Raw genomic sequence first — 15,732 nt, forward strand, 5'->3', positions numbered from 1 at the left:
TTGTGATGACTGGTATTGGAAAACAGGCAGTGCTCATTGTAAAAAAAAAAGTCTAAAAATTATCTATACTCCATAAGGAATAAAGCGGGGACTGAACAGACCTCAATACTGAGCCTGTTGCCCTTTACTGCTAGTTCACAAGAAAGCTTGTGGTACAAATCATACAACATTACATATCACAAAGATGATAAAACATGGAAACCCAAGTCTGCACTCACTCTTTCCATGCGGCTGGGAACTAGGTGCTGCCGATATAGAGTCAAAACCGCTAATCCCAAGACTCCACAACAAGGCTCGGGTCACAACAGCATATTTTCTCTCATCAGATAGAGTCGGTAGGGTTGAGCGACCTTAACTTTTATAGGATCGGGTCGGGTTTCACGAAACCCGACTTTCTCAAAAGTCGGGTCGAGTGAAATCGGCCGATCCTATAAAAAAGTCGGGGTCGGGGTCGGCCGAAACCCAATGCACTGCAATGGGATACTATGGTTCCCAGGGTCTGAAGGAGAGGAAACTCTCCTTCAGGCCCTGGGATCCATATTTAAGTGTAAAATAAAGAATTAAAATAAAAAATATTGATATACTCACCTGTCCGGCGGCCCCTGCAACTTACCGAGGGAACCGGCGGCCTGCTTTGGTTAAAATGAGCGCGTCCAGGGCCTTCCGTGACGTCACGGCTTTGTGATTGGTCGCGACGGCCCATGTGACTCACAAAGCCGTGACGTCATCTTAAGGTCCTTCACGCGCTGATTCTTAGGAAGGAAGGCTGCCGGAAAGAAGCAGGGCGCGTCCGAGGGTGAGTATATTCCTATTAGGTATATACTCACCCTCGGCTTCTTTCCGGCAGCCTTCCTTCCTAAGAATCAGCGCGTGAAGGACCTTAAGATGACGTCACGGCTTGTGATTGGTCGCGACGGCCCATGTGACCGCCACGCGACCAATCACAAGCAGTGACGTCACCGCAGGCCATTCACGCGCTGATTCTTAGGAAGGAAGGCTGCCAGTTAGTACCAGGGCGCGTCAGAGGGTGAGTATATCAATATTTTTTATTTTGATTCTTTATTTTACACTTAAATATGGATTCCGATACCGATTCCCGATATCGCAAACATATTGGAACTCGGTATCGGAATTCCGATACCAGATTCAGAAGATCGCCGACCTCATGGCCGACCCCACACAGGGGTCGGGTTTCATGAAACCCGACTTTGCCAAAAGTCGGCGACTTCTGAAAATGGCCGACCCGTTTCGCTCAACCCTAAGAGTCGGCTCAATTATGCTAATCACACGCTGATCACAGTATGATCGTAGCGTGATCAGATTTTCTCGGTTGAGGAAAAAAACATTTCAACGTCTTGTTTATTATGTCATCCATAAAAATCGGATCAGATGTCATCAGAGTGCAGTCCGATGTTTTCCACGTATTCATTGACTTGCATGGCATGCCACGGCTCGGTCTGAGGTAAATACTGGACAAGTGCATGGCCCTACAGAAATACAATGTCTGCGTGCGATCCGATGTTTTATCAGATTGCACTTGGACAAAAAACATGGTCATGGTCATATAGGTAAGTACTTTAGTCATGTTTTCAGTGTTGTATATAATAATTGACCCAAGATATGTTTTTCCACATTCTCTATGCAACAACTATTCTTCAGCACCATAACTAAAGCTGCCTAACCTCTACAAAGATTTATATATCTTGTGCCATGGTTATTACTTTTTATGCCCCACAGAAATGGTAGGGGATATGGGAAACAGGGGGTACAAGTGAAAATCTGTGTGTGGCGCCTCACGACCATCAGTAATGGATCCAAGGACTAGCACATACAGATATACTGGATCAATTTTTATAGCCTTACTAGCTGAAGAGCCCGGCGTTGCCTGGGCATAGTAAATATCTGTGGTTAGTTATAGCATCTCACTTCTCTTATTTTCCCATCACGCCTCTCATTCGCCCCCTCACATCTCTCATTTTCTCCCTTACACCTCTCATTTTCCCCCTCACTCCTCTCATTCCCCCCTAACACTTGTCATTTCGACCTCACATCTGTCATTTTCCGATCACTCCACTATTTTCCCTCACTCCTCTCATCCCCCCTCACACTTGTCATTTCGACCTCACATCTGTCATTTTCCGATCACTCCACTATTTTCCCTCACTCCTCTCATTTTGCACTCACACCTTTTCATTTTCACCTCACACCCCTCATTTTCACCTCACACCTCTCATTTTCCCCTCAGTATATACATGTTTGTCATCTCCCATATATAGTATACACCTGTATGTCATCTCCTGTATATAGTATATACCTGTATGTCATCTCCCCTGTAAATAGTATATACCTGCTGTATGTCATCTCCTCCTGTATATTGTATATACCTGTATGTCATCTCTTCTGTATATACTATATACCTGTATGTCATTTCCTATATATAGTATATACCTGTATGTCATCTCCTGTATATAGTATATACCTGTATGTCATCTCCTGTATATAGTATATACCTGCTGTACGTCATCTCCTCCTCTATATACCTATGTGTCATCTCCTCTTTTATATAGTATATACCGGTATGTCATCTCCACCTGTATATAGTATATACATGTGTCATCTCCTCCTGTATATAGTATATACCTGTAAGTCATCGCCTCCTGTATATAGTATATACCTGTGTGTCATCTGCTCCTGTATATAGTATATACCTGTGCGTCATCTCCTCCTGTATATAGTATGTACCTGTATGTCATCTCCTCCTGTATATAGTATATACCTGTGTGTCATCTCCTCCTGTATATAGTATATACTTGTGTGTCATCTGCTCCTGTATATAGTATATAACTGTGTGTCATCTCCCCCTGTATATAGTATATACCTCTGTGTCATCTCCTCCTGTAAATAGTATATACGTGTGTCATCTCCTCCTGTATATAGTATATACCTATGCGTCATCTCCCCTGTATATAGTATATATGTGTGTGTCATCTCCTCCTGTATATAGTATATACCTGTATGTCATCTCCTCCTGTATATAGTATATACCTGTGTGTCATCTCCCCTGTATATAGTATATATCTGTGTCATCTCCCCTGTATATAGTATATATCTGTGTGTCATCTCCCCTGTATATATACACTGTGTTCCAAATTATTATGCACAAAGAAATTAGGAGTGATAAGGTTAGAATTTTTTTGTTTGTCATTTAAACTCATAGATGGTGAGGTGTGTCAGGGCTCTTTATATCACTGAAAGCAATTGCAGATACCTGTGCAAATTAGTTTGGCAGGTGTGTCCAAATAAAGGCAAGACTACTTAAGAAGGCTGTTCCACATTATTAAGCAGCCTACATTTTTTGCCAAAATGGGAAAAAAAAAGGATGTGTCGGCTGCTGAGAAGCAACAAATTGTGGAGTATTTAGGTCAAGGCATGACTACAATCAACATTGCCAAGACACTTCATCGTGATCATTGCACAATCAAGAAGTATGTAGCAGATTCCCAGCACACACATGTGCGTGCTGATAAGGAAAAATTGAGGACTCTTTCCAACAGGCAATTGCGTAAGGTTAAAAGAGCAGCTGCAAAAATGCCTTGTCATAGCAGCAGACAAGTTTTTGAAGCTGCTGGTGCCTCCAACGTCCCCAGAACAACAAGATGCAGGGTCCTTCAGAGCTGCGTAAGCCATCCTGTCGGCCACCTCTATCCACTGGACACAAGCAGAAACGGCTCCAGTGGGCCAAACGATACATGAAGACTGACTTCCAAACTGTTTTGTTCACCGATGAGTGCCGTGCAACGCTCGATGGTCCAGATGGATGGAGTGGAGGATGGCTGGTTGATGGACACCCCATGAAAACATGGCTAAGGCGCCAACAAGGAGGAGGTGGAGTAATGTTTTGGGCTGGAATCATGGGGAGAGAGATTGTCGGCCCCTTTATGATCCCTGAAGGGGTAAAGATGAACTCCATAATCTATGTGGAGTTTCTAAAACAACACTTCAAGCCATGGTTCAAGAGGAAGAACCGTGCTTTCCGCAGCAAGATCATTTTCATGCATGATAATGCACCGTCTCATGCTGCAAAAAACACATCTGCATCTCTGGCTGCTATGGGCATAAAAGAGGACAAACTTATGGCGTGGCCACCATCTTCCCCTGACCTCAACCCCATTGAGAACCTCTGGAGCATCATCAAAAGGAGTGTCTATGATGGCGGGATGCAGTTCACATCTAAGCAACAGCTCTGGGAGGGTATTCTGTCCACATGCAAAACAACTGAAGCAGAAACCATCCAAAAACTGACAAATTCAATGGACGAGAGAGTTCAGAAGCTTCTTTGGAACAAGGGGTCCTATGTGCAAATGTAACATCACCCAGAATAAAGTTTTCACTTGAAAACTGTTTGATTTCATTTTGTAATAAGCTGATAATGCTTATAACTTCAAAATTTACCATTTTTTGTTCAAAATAAAAAAAGGTTGAAAACTCTGCTGTGCATAATAATTTGGAACATGCATTTTGAGTGTTTATTTTTTTTTTTTAAAGATACTATTTTCATAGGCAGTTTGTTCCAAAACATTGCAATTATACTAGAATAGTAGATGACTGGAAAATAACAATGACTGCAATTCAGATAGGTAATTTAGAGAAAATATGAGGAAATATTATTTGCATAATAATTTGGAACACAGTGTAGTATATATCTGTGTGTCATCTCCTCCTGTATATAGTATATACCTGTATGTCATCTCCCCTGTATATAGTATGTACCTGTATGTCATCTCCTCCTGTATTAGACCTCGTTCACACGTCAGTATTTTTACCTCAGTATTTATGAGCTAAATTGGCAGCCTGATAAATCCCCAGCCAACAGGAAGCCCTCCCCCTGGCAGTATACAGTTAGGTCCATATATATTTGGACAGAGACAACATTTTTCTAGTTTTGGTTATAGACAATACCACAATGAATTTTAAACAAAACAATTCAGATGCAGTTGAAGTTCAGACTTTCAGCTTTCATTTGAGGGTATCCACATTAAAATCGGATGAAGGGTTTAGGAGTTTCAGCTCCTTAACATGTGCCACCCTGTTTTTAAAAGGACCAAAAGTAATTGGACAGATTCAATAATTTTAAATAAAATGTTCATTTTTAGTACTTGGTTGAAAACCTTTTGTTGGCAATGACTGCCTGAAGTCTTGAACTCATGGACATCACCAGACGCTGTGTTTCCTCCTTTTTGATGCTCTGCCAGGCCTTCACTGCGGTGGTTTTCAGTTGCTGTTTGTCTGTGGGCCTTTCTGTCTGAAGTTTAGTCTTTAACAAGTGAAATGCATGCTCAATTGGGTTGAGATCAGGTGACTGACTTGGCCATTCAAGAATATTCCACTTCTTTGATTTAATAAACTCCTGGGTTGCTTTGGCTTTATGTTTTGGATCATTGTCTATCTGTAGGATGAAACGACGACCAATCAGTTTGGCTGCATTTGGCTGGATCTGAGCACACAGTGTGGCTCTGAATACCTCAGAATTCATTCGGCTGCTTCTGTCCTGTGTCACATCATCAATAGACACTAGTGACCCAGTGCCACTGGCAGCCATGCATGCCCAAGCCATCACACTGCCTCCGCCGTGTTTTACAGATGATGTAGTATGCTTTGGATCATGAGCTGCACCAAGCCTTCGCCATACATTTCTCTTTCCATCATTCTGGTAGAGGTTGATCATGGTTTCATCTGTCCAAAGAATGTTCTTCCAGAACTGTGCTGGCTTTTTTAGATGTTTTATAGCAAAGTCCAGTCTAGCCTTTTTATTCTTGATGCTTATGAGTGGCTTGCACCGTGCAGTGAACCCTCTGTATTTACTTTCATGCAGTCTTCTCTTTACGGTAGATTTGGATATTGATACGCCTACCTCCTGGAGAGTGTTGTTCACTTGGTTGGCTGTTGTGAAGGGGTTTCTCTTCACCATGGAGATTATTCTTCTATCCTCCACCACTGTTGTCTTCCGTGGACGCTCAGGTCTTTTTGCATTGATGAGTTCACCAGTGCTTTCTTTCTTTCTCAGGATGTACCAAACTGTAGATTTTGCCACTCCTAATATTGTAGCAATTTCTCGGCTTGTTTTTTTCTGTTTTCGCAGCTTAAGGATGGCTTGTTTCACTTGCATGGAGAGCTCCTTTGACCGCATGTTTACTTCACAGCAAAACCTTCCAAATGCAAGCACCACATCTCAAATCAACTCCAGGCCTTTTATCTGCTTAATTGAGAATGACATAACGAAGGGATTGCCCACACCTGTTCATGAAATAGCCTTGGAGTCAATTGTCCAATTACTTTTGGTCCCTTTAAAAACAGGGTCGCACATGTTAAGGAGCTGAAACTCCTAAACCCTTCATCCAATTTTATTGTGGATACCCTCAAATGAAAGCTGAAAGTCTGAACTTCAACTGCATCTGAATTGTTTTGTTTAAAATTCATTGTGGTAATGTCTATAACCAAAATTAGAAAAATGTTGTATCTGTCCAAATATATATGGACCTAACTGTATATTAGCTCACACATACACATAATAGACAGGTCATGTGACTGACAGCTGCCGTATTTCCTATATGGTACAGTTGTTGCTCTTGTAGTTTGTCTGCTTATTAATCAGATTTTTATTTTTGAAGGATAATACCAGACTTGTGTGTTTGAGGGCGAGTTTCATGTGTCAAGTTGTGTGTGTTGAGTTGCGTGTGGCGACATGCATGTAGCGACTTTTGTGAGATGAGTTTTGTGTGGCGACATGCGTGTAGCAACTTTTTGTGTGTCGAGTTGCATGTGACAGGTTAGTGTAGCAAGTTGTGTGCAGCAAGTTTTGCGCATGGTAAGTTTTGCGCGTGGCGAGTTTTGTGTGTGGTGCGTTTTGAGTATGTGCAAGTTTTGTGTGAGGCAACTTTTGTGCATGTGGCAATTTTTCCGCGTGTGCAAGTTTTGCATGTGGTGAGTTTGGCACGTGTGGCGAGTTTTGCATGAGCCTAGTTTTGCATGTGGCGAGTTTTGCGCGTGGCGAGTTTTGCGCGTGGCGAATTTTGAGCGGCGACTTTTCTGTTTCGACTTTTATGTGGCGAGGTTGGTGTATGTGTGGTGAAATGTGTGCTGAGGGTGATCTGTGTTCAAGCACGTGGTAGTGTGGGGCGCATTTTGTGTGTGTGTTCATATCCCCGTGTGTGGTGAGTATCCCATGTCAGGGCCCCACCTTAGCAACTCTAAGGTATATACTCTTTGGCGCCATCGCTCTCATTCTTTAAGTCCCCCTTGTTCACATCTGGCAGCTGTCAATTTGCCTCCAACACTTTTCCTTTCACTTTTTCCCCATTATGTAGATAGGGGCAAAATTGTTTGGTGAATTGGAACACGCGGGGTTAAAATTTCGCCTCACAACATAGCCTATGACGCTCTCGGGGTCCAGACATGTGACTGTGCGAAATTTTGTGGTTGTAGCTGCGACGGTGCAGATGCCAATCCCGGACATACACACACACACACACACATTCAGCTTTATATATTAGATTGCAATATTTCGATATACAGTAGACCCTGATCACATGTACGTTTGGCATAAAGTCTTCCGTGTGCCAGAAAAGCTTCCTATGTGTACATTAAATATACCCATAGGAACCCATCCATCAATGGTTACATACCATCTTTATTGCAGTCAGCGGAAGTATTTAATAGAGAGTGTGAGGCAGGGAGGAGGATCATATGAGAGGGTCGATATGTATCCCCCAGGATGTGGATGGAGTCCTATTAGACCCACTGGAGTGCCAAGCGTCACAGCAGGACGCCTGTGAGTCACAAAGCAAAATAAAGCATGGACCTGGTCAAGCTATTTGGCCAAAGCATTGTTCAGGAAAACCCGTTATGGGCTTTTATTTTTTAAACGGACTACAGGAAGGTAGCGGGGCGGTCCGTTTCCTCCAGGCCATGTCTTGAAACTGGCCCATGGCCACAGATTCCAATTTAAAAAAAAAAAAAAACAGCAGGAAGGGTTTGGGTGTGTCAGTTCATTTGCAACTTGCGGAGCAGTCAGCTCTGCAGAAGCTCAGCCTGTGTGAGTTAACACAGAGCAAGCAGAGCGAACTCCTGGCACCCTGCAGCGTGATACGGTGGTGCCTGCGCCCTCGGCAACTGGACGTCAATGGACTGTTCTGTTCCTGGCTGCGATACGAAGGATACCGTGTGCTGTACACCAGAGGTGTCAAACTGCATTCCTCGAGGGCCGCCAACAGGTCATGTTTTCAGGATTTCCTTAGCATTCCACAAGGTGCTGGAATCATTCTGTGCAGGTGATTAAATTATCACCTGTGCAATACAAGGAAATCCTGAAAACATGACCTGTTGGCAGCCCTCGAGGAATGCAGTTTGACACCTCTGCTGTACACGGTGTGAGTGTGGACATTAAAACACGTTTGCTGTGAACTTTTCCTGTGGTCACTGTTAGTGTTGAGCATTCCGATACCGCAAGTATCGGGTATCGGCCGATACTTGCGGTATCGGAATTCCGATACCGAGATCCGATACTTTTGTGGTATCGGGAATCGGAATCGGAAGTTTCCAGTGTATGGTTCCCAGGGTCTGAAGGAGAGGAAACTCTCCTTCAGGCCCTGGGATCCATATGAATGTGTAAAATAAAGAATTAAAATAAAAAATATTGATATACTCACCTGTCCGGGGGCCCCTGGACATCACCGCTGGTAACCGGCAGCCTTCTTTGTTTAAAATGAGCGCGTTCAGCACCTTCCATGACGTCACGGCTTCCGATTGGTCGTGTGCCGCTCATGTGACCGCCACGCGACCAATCACAAGCCGCGACGTCATCCCTCAGGTCCTAAATTCCCTTCTAGGAATTTAGGACCTGAGGGATGACGTCACGGCTTGTGATTGGTCGCATGAGCGGTCACATGGGCGGCCGCGACCAATCACAAGCCGTGACGTCATCTAAGGCCCTGAACGCGCTCATTCTTAAGAAGGAAGGCTGCCGGAAAGAAGCAGGGCGTGTCCGAGGGTGAGTATATACCTAATAGGAATATACTCACCCTCGGCTTCTTTCTGGCAGCCTTCCTTCCTAAGAATGAGCGCGTACAGGGCCTTAGATGACGTCACGGCTTGTGATTGGTCGCGGCCGCCCATGTGACCGCCACGCGACCAATCACAAGCCGTGACGTAATTCTCAGGTCCTAAATTCCTAGAATTAGGAATTTAGGACCTGAGAATTACGTCACGGCTTGTGATTGGTCGCGTGGCGGTCACATGGGCGGCCGCAACCAATCAGAAGCCGTGACGTCATGGAAGGCCCTGAACGCGCTCATTTTAAGCAAAGAAGGCTGCCGGTTACCAGCGGTAAGGTCCAGGCTGCGTCGGAGAGGTGAGTATATCAATATTTTTTATTTTAATTCTTTATTTTACACACTGATTTGGAAATATTTATATCCCGCTACAAAACAGTGCAACAGGTCAAATGTCCGAACGCAGCTCCATTCATTATATTATTGGGGCTGCGGGAAAAAGCCGCGTGTGACACTTGGCAGCCCCATAGGGACTGAATGGAGCACAAGTCACAAGTGTGTACTGGAACTCCATTCTAAAAGGGATGAAAGGTCCCCATTCTGCCGATTAGTGAGGGTCTCACCAGTCAGACCTCCACTGAACGACAAGTTATCACCAATCCCATGAGTAGGTGATAATTTATTTTCACCAATCTTTAGCATAAGAGCCTATGGGTGGCGTATGCCTACAGATCTGTCTGATATATTCGGCCAACATATACACTACACACTGTGAATGCCCCAGAGACCAGATGCTTTCCTGCTTTCTACTAGGTACAGAACAAAAAGTACATAAAAAAATGTACCCAAAGTCTCGCCAAGGTATCCAAACCCAAGATCACACAGAACACTACATGGAGTCAAGGACATCTGCAAGATGTTATTATAGGGAACATACTGGGCAAGTATCGCCCAGCCGCATCCTCCCAATCATTGCCTGAGGGAAGAGAATATGTATGATCACTAGCAGTGGACGTCATCCTACCTGAAGAACCTTACAAAGGTTCTTTTTTCCACATTATTTTGTCAATTATAAGGCTGGGTTCACACTGCGTTATGGGCGTCGTTAGACGGACTACGTTACACCGCGGCATAAACGCGGTGTAACGTAGTCCGTTAAGGCCGCCATTAATTCCTATGTCGGACGTATCGCTAGCGCACGCCCACAATGGGCGTGCGCTAGGGATGTGCAGTCATTGAGTGACGGACCCTGAGACGCGGGTTGCAGCGTTTCCGGGTCCGTCACTGCTAGCGAAGATAGAGCTAGCAGATGCTCTATATGCCCTAGCGGACAGCCATACTGGCACTTGCGTTACAGCAGCCCGTTACCGTATGTGTTGAACGGGCTGCTGTAAACACAAGGTGAACCCAGCCTAATCTACTCTATATCATGTGCTTCCAATAAGGGAATTCCATAGCAGAAAGATTAGCAAAGAGTGTTATATGGAGGGCAAATGTTACAGACCTGCTACTATCAGTCACTTGGATTTATACCTCCACACAATGCTGAGTCTGATTTCTATGTCAGCTGTAACTCCTAATTCTTCCTCAGTGCAACAACATTACGAACCTCAGGGACAGGAAGCAGTGCCAAATTAAGTCTCCTTGGGGACATAAAACATTCATTTGCCGTCCTCTGGGCAAGCATCAGCCTCATTATGTGTCAGGACGCAACACAGCAACAACAAATTCATTTGTGTATCCAAGGCCGTCCAGAGACGCCGGATTAATCCCCTCAGCAACATAACGGCAGCAGATTAGCTTTGGTTTCCAGACTATAAAATACCTTCATTGATTTAGGATTTTAGCTTTGGATGACATCAGCGTTGCCTTCAGTTATCTCTGAGGCCTAAACGCACGGCTTTCACTCTGATCCTGTTACTCTCACGAAGTCACTCTTACAATTAATTCTAAATTTCAGCTATGAAGAGTACGGAACGGTGACGTCACTCGGGATGTAATGCAGGCAGTAGTAACCTGATCCATGAGCTCATGGTGCAGTGATGAGCGAACGTGCTGGGATAACGTGTTATCCGACCATATTCGGGTGCTAACAGTGTCGAAAAATATGCTTGAGTCCTAGCGGCTGCCTATCTCGTGGCTGTTCGACAGCCGCAACACATGTAGGGATTAATCCCTGCACATGTTGCGGCTGTCGAACAAATGTCCGAATGCGCTCACACTCCTGTCTGTTTCTTTATCATCACCTCCCAGCTGATCTATGACCACAGACTACAGACTACATCAAAGTTGAATGCACAGTGACACAAAGAACCTGTAAAAGCCAAAAGACCAAAATCGTAAAAATGATGCTTAGCCCCATATACATGCAAGTAATGAATGCCATATGGACATGTGCAATGTGACTGTACAGATCTCATCACTCAGGCAGGACAATCTGTGTAAGGCCGGGGTCACACTTGCAAGTTCAATGCGAGAAGCTAGCCCGAGTGTCTCACATCAATACCCGGGCACTGCCGACGGCACTCAGACCGGAGTGTATTTCTATGCAGCTGAACGCTCTGGGTATTGATGCGAGAGACTCGCGCAAGTTTCTCGCATTGCACTCGCAATTGTGACCCCGGCCTAAGACTTTAAATACATGTCTGATACATCTACAATCAATGTGGGACAATAAACCAGGTGCAGGATACTTGGCAATAGACAATTTTCACCCTCGTAGTCTGGAATATGAGGGTGCTTTATTGCGTATATTAGAAATTTTACCAGATAGTACCAAAAGATCAAGCAAAAGAAATGAATTTACCTGCATGTTCTCCGTGTTGACCCTCTGAGGTCTCCACCTCTTGTTCTGGAAGAAATATTATAAATATTTAATTTTGCCAAAAAATCCTAAGCAAATACACGAATAAAGCAAAATTGTAGCACAGCCAACTTTCCGAATTAAGAAGTCAGATTAACTTCCTGTATTGAATCCAATAAAGGCCGTGTCCTAGTTTATGTTCCGTTGAATTTCTGATAATCCCAATAAAGAGTAATAAAGATGGGTTTTTGTCTGCCTCACGTTCACAGTGGAAGATGGACTGCTCTGTGACTCTAAATAACTGGCAAATTAATAAACCAGCTGATCCTATGTAAAACAATGGGAGACAGAAGATGCATGATGTAGAGAGAACTGAACAGTAGGGATGAGCGGATCCGTGGACGTTCGGATTCATTCAAGTTCGTTCAAACTGTAGTACAAAGTTAGAACTTGAGCCTGAAAACAAACCTAATAGAAGTCATTGGGAATCTGAACTTTGGTGCTGTAAAATGGTCATAGTCAGGGTTATGGGGGCTGCAAAAGGAAGTTAAATGAGGGTAAGAGCAGGACAATTGCCCTGCAAAGTTCGGCATCGAACCTGAATAGTAAAATGGACATCTGGGGTAAAGTCACTGTTCAGAATTCGGCACAGAACACTGGGATGTCCAGTACGATCCACGGTACGATCATCCCTACTGAACAGCGTATTTAGTATGCAGCGGAGAAAGAAAAGTAGGATAGGCAGAACAAATGTAACAGATAGGATCACCAGCATTAGGAACAATAAGAAGCAAAAATACTAGCGGTGACAGACTGTCTGGTTTTAACAAATCTTTTTGTATTTCACCAAGAGAGTGCTAAGCTCTTCACACCCAGTCTGTTTTCACCTTCTTTTACAATTCTGACCGGTGTCAATTTATGAGGTAATAATTCTGGAATGCCTTAACAGACCCTGGTGATTATGAGCTTTTCGTGACACATTGCAAATTGTCTCTTGAGAGAGGAAGAGGACTAGAACTCTAGCGCCACCTATTGGAAGTAGCAATCCTAACAGTCAACGTCGACCCTGTAAAGAGCCTTGTCACATGACTTAAGATAAAAGCCAAAACCAGAATCTCAGTTTGCATATACTGTGTTTTGGGGTGCTGCCCCTCGTCAGTGCAAAGTGTGAGATCTGATGTGGCTGTGTGAGAGGCGTCTGACCGGGATCCAAGAAGTATCATTTCTCCTTGCGGAGACTGACATGTTAAGTGACCTCCTTTAACAAACTGCACCCCTCAGTGAATAAATTTAGTGATGCAGTGAGTAGAGATGAGCGAACATCGTCGGATCCCTCCTTATTCAGCAAGCTATAACTCTTACCGAAGAAGCTGCATCGGGAACCCGGATACCTGGAGCGCTCCTGATTATCAGCTCCATGTGTCGCGGCTGTGTGAAGGTCACAGCACATCCATGGACAGCCTGTGTGTTGTGACTGTCACACAGCCGCGACACATGAAACTGTGGCGCTGAACAGCTGATTATCGGGAGCGCTCCAGGTATCCGGGTTCCCAATGCAGCTTCTTCGGTAAGAGCTATAGCTTGCCCAATAAAGAGAGAGCGGACGATGTTCACTCATCTCTAGCAGTGAGCAAGCTGACACCACAGGTGTGTCACAGAGCACTACCATTCTGTGGCGAAGAACTAATAACATTTTTAATCACTAAAATACTGTTTTAGCCCCAGATTTTTTATTTTCATAAAGGGGGATATGGGTGAAAAAAGGCCCCATAATTTGTTACACAATTTCTCCTGAACGTGGCAATCTACTATATAATTGTCTAAGGGGTACTTCCGTCTATCTGTCTGTCTCGGATATTTATTGGTCGCGGCCTCTGTCACGGAAATCCAACTCGCTGATTGGTCGTGGCAAAACAGCCACGACCAATCAGCGACGGGCACAGTCCGGTGCCAAAATGGCAGCTCCTTCCTCCCCGCAGTCAGTGCCCGCTCCATAATCCCCTTCAGTCAGCGCTCACACAGGGTTAATGGCAGCGGCAACGGACCGCATTATGCCGCGGGTAACGCACTCCATTAACGCTGCTAATAACCCTGTGTGACCAAATTTTTACTATTGATGCTGCCTATGCAACATCAATAGTTAAAAGATCTAATGTTAAAAATAATAAAAAAAAATAAAAAATCATTATATACTCACCTTCCACCGCCTTTCCCGCTCCTCGCGACGCTCCGGTGACCGCTCCATGCAAGCGGCAGGTTCCGGTGCTAAGGACGGTATGCGAAAAAGGACCTGCCATGACGTCACGGTCATGTGACCGCGATGTCATCACAGGTCCTGCGCTCATACCAACCCTGGGACCGGAAGCTGCCGCGTGCACCGCACACAGGGCCAGGACTTCAAGGGGCCTTCGGAAGGTGAGTATATGTTTATTTTTTATTTTAAAAAAGTTGTCCACTACAATGATTTTTTTTTTTTTTCATAAATCTTGCTATTATGTGCCACTGAAAACATCCATTGTCTTTATTTTAGCAATATTACCTTTTATCATGCTGTAGCAGCACATCTTCAGTACTGGATCCAGCTCTCATGGGGTTAATCGACAACTTCCTTTCTCCTGAGTTATTGTGCTCTAATACTACAAGTTCCATGATGCATTGCACTGGCCTGTAACTCTGCACCTGGCACACCCACTCCAAAACACACCCAAACCCTCCCTCCTCTCCCTCCTCTATCTTCAAAAAGATTTGTGATGTCATTTCTGTCCAACCTCCTCTTTTACATTTGTCCATCCCACACTCCATTACACACAGATAGATATGAGATAGACAGATGGATAGAATGACAGATCGATATGGGATCGATAGATAGATAGATACAGATATATCTATATATCTATGTCTATTTCCATAGATATGTCCATATCCATGTTTCTAAACCCCTTCACCCCTGGAGCTTTTTTCGTTTATCGCTCCCCTTCTTTCCAGGGCCATAATTTTTCCATCAATATGGCCATGTGAGGGCTTATTTTTTGCGGGACAAGTTCTACTTTTGAACGTCACCATTGGTTTTACCATGTCGTGTAACAGAAAATGTGAAAAAAAGTCAAAATGCAATGAAATTGCAAAAAAAGTGCAATCCCACACTTGTATTTTGCTTCGCTTTTTTGCTAGGTTTGCTAAATGCTAAGGCTGTGTGCACACGTTGCAGATTTGATTGCAGATCCGCAGGGTTTTTTGCTGCACAGAATTGCATCAAATCCGCAGTGTAGTGTACAACCAATGTAAGTCTATGGAAGCCGCAGACTTGTTGTGCACATGCTGCGGAAAAGGCCGCACCGAAACGCAGCTTTTTTTTTTCTGCAGCATGTCACTTCTTTTGTCCCGAACTGCAGCATTTCTGCACCCATAGACTTTCATTGAGTCGGGCACATCCGCAGCAAAACCGCAGAAAAGAGTAAAAAAGATCTGCAGTTTAGATGCAGATGTGGGTCCGATAAACGCTGCAGTTCGGGAGGAGGGAAGTGTGTGCGCGGCGCTGTGCGGGACTGTTCAAGTGTGCGCGGGGCTGTGCGGCTGTGCGCGGGGCTGTGCGGCTGTGCGCGGGGCTGTGCGGCTGTGCGCGGGACTGTGCGGCTGTGCGCGGGACTGTGCGGCTGTGCGCGGGACTGTGCGGCTGTGCGCGGGACTGTGCGGCTGTGCGCGGGACTGTGCGGCTGTGCGCGGGACTGTGCGGCTGTGCGCGGGACTGTGCGGATGTGCGCGGGACTGTGCGGATGTGCGCGGGACTGTGCGGATGTGCGCGGATGTGCGCGGGACTGTGCGGATGTGCGCGGGACTGTGCGGATGTGCGCGGGACTGTGCGGATGTGCGCGGGACTGTGCG

At 45.0% G+C, this 15,732-nt stretch overlaps 1 protein-coding gene across 14 annotated transcripts in view; it reads right to left on the bottom strand.

Moving 5' to 3' along the window:
• Positions 1-15,732, bottom strand: part of ASPH (aspartate beta-hydroxylase) — a 221,653-nt gene that overhangs the window by 103,854 nt on the left and 102,067 nt on the right. For all 14 annotated transcript variants that reach the window (XM_077270552.1, XM_077270548.1, XM_077270549.1 and 11 more), the window contains one exon: positions 11,854-11,898. In XM_077270552.1, the coding sequence (XP_077126667.1) occupies positions 11,854-11,898 (45 nt within the window). The remainder of the gene's footprint in view (positions 1-11,853; positions 11,899-15,732) is intronic.

The sequence above is a fragment of the Ranitomeya variabilis genome, chromosome 6, assembly GCF_051348905.1.
Source record: "Ranitomeya variabilis isolate aRanVar5 chromosome 6, aRanVar5.hap1, whole genome shotgun sequence".
NCBI classification, from domain to species: Eukaryota; Metazoa; Chordata; class Amphibia; order Anura; family Dendrobatidae; genus Ranitomeya; species Ranitomeya variabilis.